General features: G+C 26.9%; 1 protein-coding gene across 1 annotated transcript; it reads left to right on the top strand.

Moving 5' to 3' along the window:
- Positions 1-4,498: 4,498 nt before the first annotated feature.
- On the top strand, positions 4,499-6,751 carry VNE69_06108 (uncharacterized protein; the record flags this gene model as incomplete). The annotated part of the gene is made up of 1 exon (XM_065473861.1): positions 4,499-6,751. One exon carries the CDS (start codon positions 4,499-4,501, stop codon positions 6,749-6,751), a length of 2,253 nt encoding a protein of 750 aa, XP_065329933.1.
- Positions 6,752-7,254: the final 503 nt, after the last annotated feature.

Here is a 7,254-nt window from a genome sequence, read left to right as displayed (position 1 = left end):
CGATAATCAAAAATTTTCTTTCGTTACTCGACCTGGTATGAAACTTATTGATATGGAAGTTGCTTTAAATCTCAGTAATCTAGCGTTAAACGCCTATATAAAAGATATCCTACGGAGAATTTACCGACCTTTAACTTTAAAACGGCAGGACAAAAAAAGAGTGAATCTTTAAAAGATATTTCTATGGTTTCAAATATTATTGCAACGGAAATGGCCCGTAATCCTTGTCTAGGTCTATATAATTTATCCGATAAATTGCAAAATTTAAATTCCACGGGACATTACTCTAAGTCAACTGTTTGCAGACTTGTTAAAAAAAATAGGGTATAGTTCTAAACCCAGACTTTGATTCCACTAAGTAGAAACAGTCCTCAGAACAAGCTGTTAAGGTGTCAATATGCGAGGGTAATAGATATCATATCAAATGATAATTTAATATTTCTCGATAAAACTGGTTTAAATCTGCACCTTAACAATACTTTTGGTTATTCTTTAAGAAATACTAAGTGTTGTGTAACGGCTTTGAATTCGAAAGGGACTAATATTTCTTTAATGTGTGCTATAAGCGTTATTGGATTATAAGCGCATAAAACTAAAGTCGGAATTTTAAATCTACAGATTTTGTCAATTCATTAACAACTATTTACCTATTTGTGAGCAAGAGGAAAACAGATCTATAATATTGGATAACACATCTATACACAGAACATCCGAAGTAGTTGCTGCAGCTAGAAACAAATGACACAGTCTAAAACTTCTCCCTCCATATTCTCCACAACTAAACCCCATCGAGGAGTTTTTAAACAGTTTCAAGTTTCGAGTAAAACAGAGACCTAGACCAACAACCACTCCTTTGTTATTTGATTGTATTGAGGACGTGTTGAACACAGAAGTATTCGTCATGGATGGTTACTTTTCTCATATGAGAGAATTTATCGAGAAAGCTCTTGTCAATGCGAATTTTTTTTGAATTAATATTAAACATTTTAATTAAAAACTTCTAAGATGTTTTAATTGTTTGCCATGTAAATATTGATGTTTATATCTATATCGTTATCTCTTCTTTACGATTCAACTATATAAATAAATTATGAAAAAAATAAAAATAGATTTTATAACAAGATGTCTATAAAAATAAAACAAGGTGTCTATAATAATGAAATGAGGGTTCTATAAAAATGAAACAAGGTATCTATAATAATGAAATGAGGGTTCTATAAAAATGAAACAAAGTGTCTATAAAAATGGAACAAGGTGTCTATAATTATGAAACAAGGTGTCTATAAAAATGAAATGGACTGTATATTCTTATATTTCTGAACCCCAAATATGATAAATAAATACATGTACTAATTATGTCATAATTTGGTTGTGTGAAAGACAATTTTAAAGATAAAATTTAGACATATATTCCGAATCAACATGTGGTATATTTACTATAATGCATTATAACTGTTTTTGATTTGTATAAAATTGTTTAATTTAAAATACTTACGATTTCTATGAAAATATTCCTAGACGTACCGAACACGCAACCAACCCTGCTATTAAAATCCACATTAATAATCATATCATTGCAAATATATAATAAGTTCCATTTTTAAAGCCCAAAACCAATAATATTATCGATACTATGAAAAGCGAAGAAAGAAGTATATGACAACTTTTTTCACACTGCTTTCCACCTAGTGCGCGTTTATGTTTAATAACTTTAATTGGGGCTTCAGAAACATTATTTGAGAAACTAATCGGGGACATTTCGAGTACAGTATCTATAGTATGTGAATTCTCAATATTTGAAGCCAATAACAAGATAATATAAAAAATCATATAGGGTAATTTTTTGTAAATATATAATGGACACAATTAAATAATAAATTAATAATAAGTTTATATAGAAGTTTTAAATTATCAAATTGTAACATTTTATTTTCGGTATTATAATAAAAAGATTTAAAGATATATGTTTAAATTTTTTGTAAAAAAAAAACTTCCAAGTAAAATAATTTTTGGCTAAAGAGAACTTACAGCCCCCGCATTTGAGGCGCTACGATTTTTTTTTCCGAACCCCAAAAATGAAGTGTAAAAAAAGGAGGAGCAAAGAAGAGACGAAAATTACTAGGCACTTATGATATTAAAAATACTAAATAAATATATGCTTTTATACAAAAATTAATTTTAGATTTAGTTATAATAATCATTTTAAGTATTGTGTCTGTTTTCACCCTTCTTATTTTTTCAATTTTTTTTAATTGTTGGTTTATTATGAAAGTAGATTTTCTTCGAAAATCTACTTTATTAATAAACCAACAATTTTAATTGTAAATATTATTTATATAAGAAAATTTAAATAAATGTTCAACGATCTATACAGATTGTTAAATCAAAAAATTTAATTTAAATATGTTAAGTTATTTTGAATTATATAGTTTTATGGTTATATTCTTTTTTTAAATTAAATTTCGTATAAGAATATATATTTATTTGGTATTTTTACTGTTTGAAGATGCAAGTAATTTGAGTACTAATGGTTGCTTATCCTTTATTTTGCACTTCGTTTTGGGTTTTCAAAATAATAAAGTGAACCATCTCAGAGGGAAGCGTTTTTGTCCCCAATTCTAAAAAATCAGAAGGGCAAAAAATGCTTATTGGTTTATATTATTGTAAAAACTTGTAGTAAAATATAATTGTGTATATATATATATATTTATTTAGTATTTTTAATATCATAAGTGCCTAGTAATTTTCGTCTCTTCTTTGCTCCTCCTTTTTTTACACTTCATTTTTGGGGTTCGGAAAAAAAAATCGTAGCGCCTCAAATGCGGGGGCTGTAAGTATCCCAGCTCCTAATTTTTAAATACATAGAAAATTGACTTCATAATGTCACTCTCATAAATAGTACATATATATTAGTTTATGTTTTGATTGCTGTCCGTTTTAAGTTCGCTCTGTACTTGCTTCATAATATTTTTTATCATTCTTGATCACTACAAGATAAAAATAAATTTTGTTTTGGTGCATTTTCTAAATAAATTATGATCATTTAGATAGCTTTGCACTTTTTCGTTCTAATTTATTGACAGGTATCAAACACTCTATGTCCTCTCAAACAACCTGGCAGCCTACGATTACTCTATTAGCAGGAAAGTCTTATGATCTAACATAGTTGCTCCTTGAAGATTATATATATATATATATATATATATATATTAATGTTTAGAATATAAAATTGATTAATTTAACTCTTAACTTAAATTATCTTTAACATGTTGGGAAAAAAAAGTTATCAAACTAAAATAAAAAACAAAAGAAGAGGTTTTAAGTTCCGTCAAGGCATAAGACGTAGAAAAATGCAGTATATGCTAGAATTGGAATTGTTGGATGTTTAACAGAAGAGAAGGTGATAACTTGCATCAGTTGAGGGCCCGGATATGTGAAGACTTAGAAGAGCTATGAAAAAACAGTATTGACTGTATAAGATCTGACATAAGGGATACCCAGATTGAGTGTAGTGATAATCCCAATATTTATATTTAAGGCTATCGTGGCAAGATAGTTAACCACCAGTGTTCATTGATCCAGAGAGATTTAAAAAGAAAAGAAATAAAAAAAAAAGACTGAGTTGTATTTCAAGAATGAGATAGACGGATAAAATCTGGTTCCATTGTTGAGAAGACATGTGTAAAAAATCCCATGCCCATAGACTATATGTATTATAACAGAGAAGGAGATTCCGTAAAGACCAATATAAGAAAAGTTAGTAAGAAGCAAAAAGAGTAAAGCGCAGTCAATGGTCAGTTATCATAAAAATATACTTTTATTTTGAGAACCAAGTTGAAGGCGTAGGAAGCAGTAAAGACGATTACATCACTCAGTTATAAATTTAGCGCGGGATGTTGAGCATATATATACAATAAATATAACTTTTTACAATTATATTTAAAAATAATTAAGCTTTATTTCTTTTAAAAAATCTTTATATGTACGGAACTTCAATACGTTTAATTTTGTATGAGGTTGTGAAGTTTGCGTTGAAAGAAAATCACATCAAAACTTTAAATTTTAAATTATAATGACATATGAAAATTTTAATTGCACATGGTATAGGGTGATTTGACAGCTATTGTATGCTTTTGAATTTTTATTTTACTTGAAGTGCTTACATTTTATTTGACGCAAATAACTTTTCTTAAAATCAAATGTCAATTTATTTTGACATTTTCTCACACCGAATTACATTCGTTGCATTAAAAAAAACAATGTATATTATCTAATATTTTTCTAAAATTTTTAAGAATGTTTTCTTCTGTTCAAGACAGCTGTCAAAGCCATAAATTTCTAAATGCCTGTCGAAAAAAAACAAATAAATATATTTTATGTCTTACTTTTAGGATGCAATTTACATTAAACTCATATTTTTGGTCAATCTAATGCTGTAGCATTAGTAAATTACGTGTTGTTTTTTTACATATAAATTTTCGTTTTTTTTTTATTCCATATGAATGCATTTATATTAGTTTTTTCTTTTCTAAAAAGTCAGACAACAGAGATAGTGTTTGACAAAATAAAAAATAATCAGCAACTATATGAATTAACTAAAGATAAGATATTAAAACAAATTGAAAATAGAGAATATATTCGTTTTAATTATTTAGAACAATATAATAAAATTACTCTTTCTTTTGACGAAGGCAGAAAGTTTTTTTTTCTTGAAATTGAAAAAAAAAATTTAAGTGATGCAGATCAAAACACAGAGAAACTTCCATACTATTATGGTAATAAATCTGCAAATGAAATTAGAGAGGATATTGAATGCCATTTAGCACTACGTTTGAAATCAGAAATTAGTCTATCTTTTATCTTAGTGTATGATTCATCTAATTTTGCGAGTTCCTCTATCATGAAAGATGTAGTAGAAAGTATAAAAAACATTAATGAAAAAAGGAGAATGAATATAAAAGCTTGGGAAATATACTATGAACATATATGTGAAGATGATTCATACTTAAACGGGATGTTAAATGCTTTGAAGCCGGCCACAATAGACAACGAAGATAAACTCCTTATGTCTATGGTTCATGTTTGGGAAAATGGAAATCACCAGGACAGAAACTTAAGATTTTACATAAAAAGAGAAGATATGTGCTATTTATTTGAAATAAATGTTGAAGAACTAGGAGTTGGGAACTTTTATACTCTAAGTGATACCAATATAATTCTAAATAATAATTTTGACACATGTATTCTGCAGAAATTGCTAAAAATATGTGAGTTATTTCATTTTCAATTGATAGAAACATATTATCTGCCACATCACTTGAAAATTACGTCTAATGAAATAGAAATTCCTAAATCAAACTTCAAACTTGAGATGTTGCCTGATAAAATAAGTTTTAATCATAATAATGGTAAGTATTTTTATTATCCTAAAGCCAATACAGCTGAAAAAGATAACAACCTCTTTATTGAAGAAAAATTTTACATTAAATTTAGAGAAATTTTAAATAAAATCTCAGAAATAAAAAATGTAGAATACGATTGTAGAGGAATTGAGCTATTTTTTAGAATGTTTAGAAGTCACAACAAAATTGAATCAATAATGGCTAAAATAATAAAAAACAAAAAATCGCCTTTAAATATAATATGTGCACATTTATTGGTTTCTGGAAATATAATTAATCAACACCATTTTAGAGCGATATTGGGAATAGGAGAAGGTCTAGATTATGACACATTTATCCCCGATATTATAAATATTTTAATGTTTAAAGCCGCAGAAGCTGGGCATGCATATTGTTATTTGATTAAAATTTGTTTATTAATAGAAGCGGAAAGATTTATTAATGAAAGCCATCATAAGAATGACGAATTAGTTTCAACCTTGAAAGATATACAAACATTTATTATTGAAAAAACTGATACTAAAAAAGATAATAATGATCATAACAGAGCATGTATTAGTCTGGGACAAATAATGCAAGAAATAGTAAATACACATATTGAAAATATTTACAATTTTAAATCTTCGATAATTTTGCATTTCTGCAAAATCGGTTTACTATTTACAGGACTGGATGATTTTTTTGGTCACAAATACGACCAAATAAAAAATAATAAAGATGGTTTTATACAAGATCTAGGATTTGATAAAGTTCAAATTTATGAAACTACTAAGATAATACAGAAAAGACTTGCAGAAAATACTGTCATGGATATTAAATTCAAGGAAACAAGAATTAGAAAAATAGAAGAAATGAAACCGATGGAAAATATTTTGGTCACTCTTCTGTCTGAAAATTTAAAAAACATTATATTAGAGGGACATAATCGAGATCTTAATAATAATTTTGACGAACGGGGAAGGATAATGTTTGAAAACGAATTAATAACTAAAGCAAATAAAGATATTGAGGAAACTTTTAACGAAAACGAGGATGAAATTATAACGACGAACATAAATAAAGAATTAGTACTTGAGTATAAAAATGACTCAAAAAAACACATAAAAAAAATTATAACAATGTCAGTTTTGGAAAATTTCAAAAAAAAAGCAATGGAAGAATTGCCAAAAACGATAATAAAACTATTTGGAAGCAATTTTATAACTAATCCATATGAAAAAGAGAAGAGCGAAACTGAATTGGAATTTATAAAATTGTTATTGTGCAAGTTAGAATTACTTCAGATTATACAAGAAGCCCCTGGAATTGAATTATTTGATAAACTCGTAAGCATATTTAAAAACTATTAAAGTTGTATTCCTTTTTGTAAATTTTTTTAATTATGTGATAAATTTAAAATTATTCATAAACCCCTCGATGACATCTTTGAACTTTAATTATTCATAATGCTTTTAATTTAAGACTCTTAAAAGAGTTTAAATTTATAAATATTGTATTTTAAATCTGTTGATGTATGTAATTCGACTATAACGGAAATATTTAAAAAAAATTGACTGCTTTGCTTTGCCCGCTAAATGAATATATAACAAAATTTTGAACATAAAAATCGAATTTATTAACATTAGCACTGAAAACTTTCTATTCAGAGTGTAAAGTGTATTCAAATATCATAGCTTCTTTAGAGCGAGAAATACAACGCGTCTAAATATATATTTATGTTACTGTTAAATCAATATTTTGATAGAATTTATAATTAAAACAACAATCAAAAGGGTCTAAAAGGCGTAGACCATTATAAAATGCTTTTATTTTATATGCAGGTATCATTTGTTTTTTTTTCGTTTATCCTGCT

The sequence above is a fragment of the Vairimorpha necatrix genome, chromosome 6, assembly GCF_036630325.1.
Source record: "Vairimorpha necatrix chromosome 6, complete sequence".
NCBI classification, from domain to species: Eukaryota; Fungi; Microsporidia; family Nosematidae; genus Vairimorpha; species Vairimorpha necatrix.
This window is presented reverse-complemented; position numbering and strand designations above follow the sequence as displayed.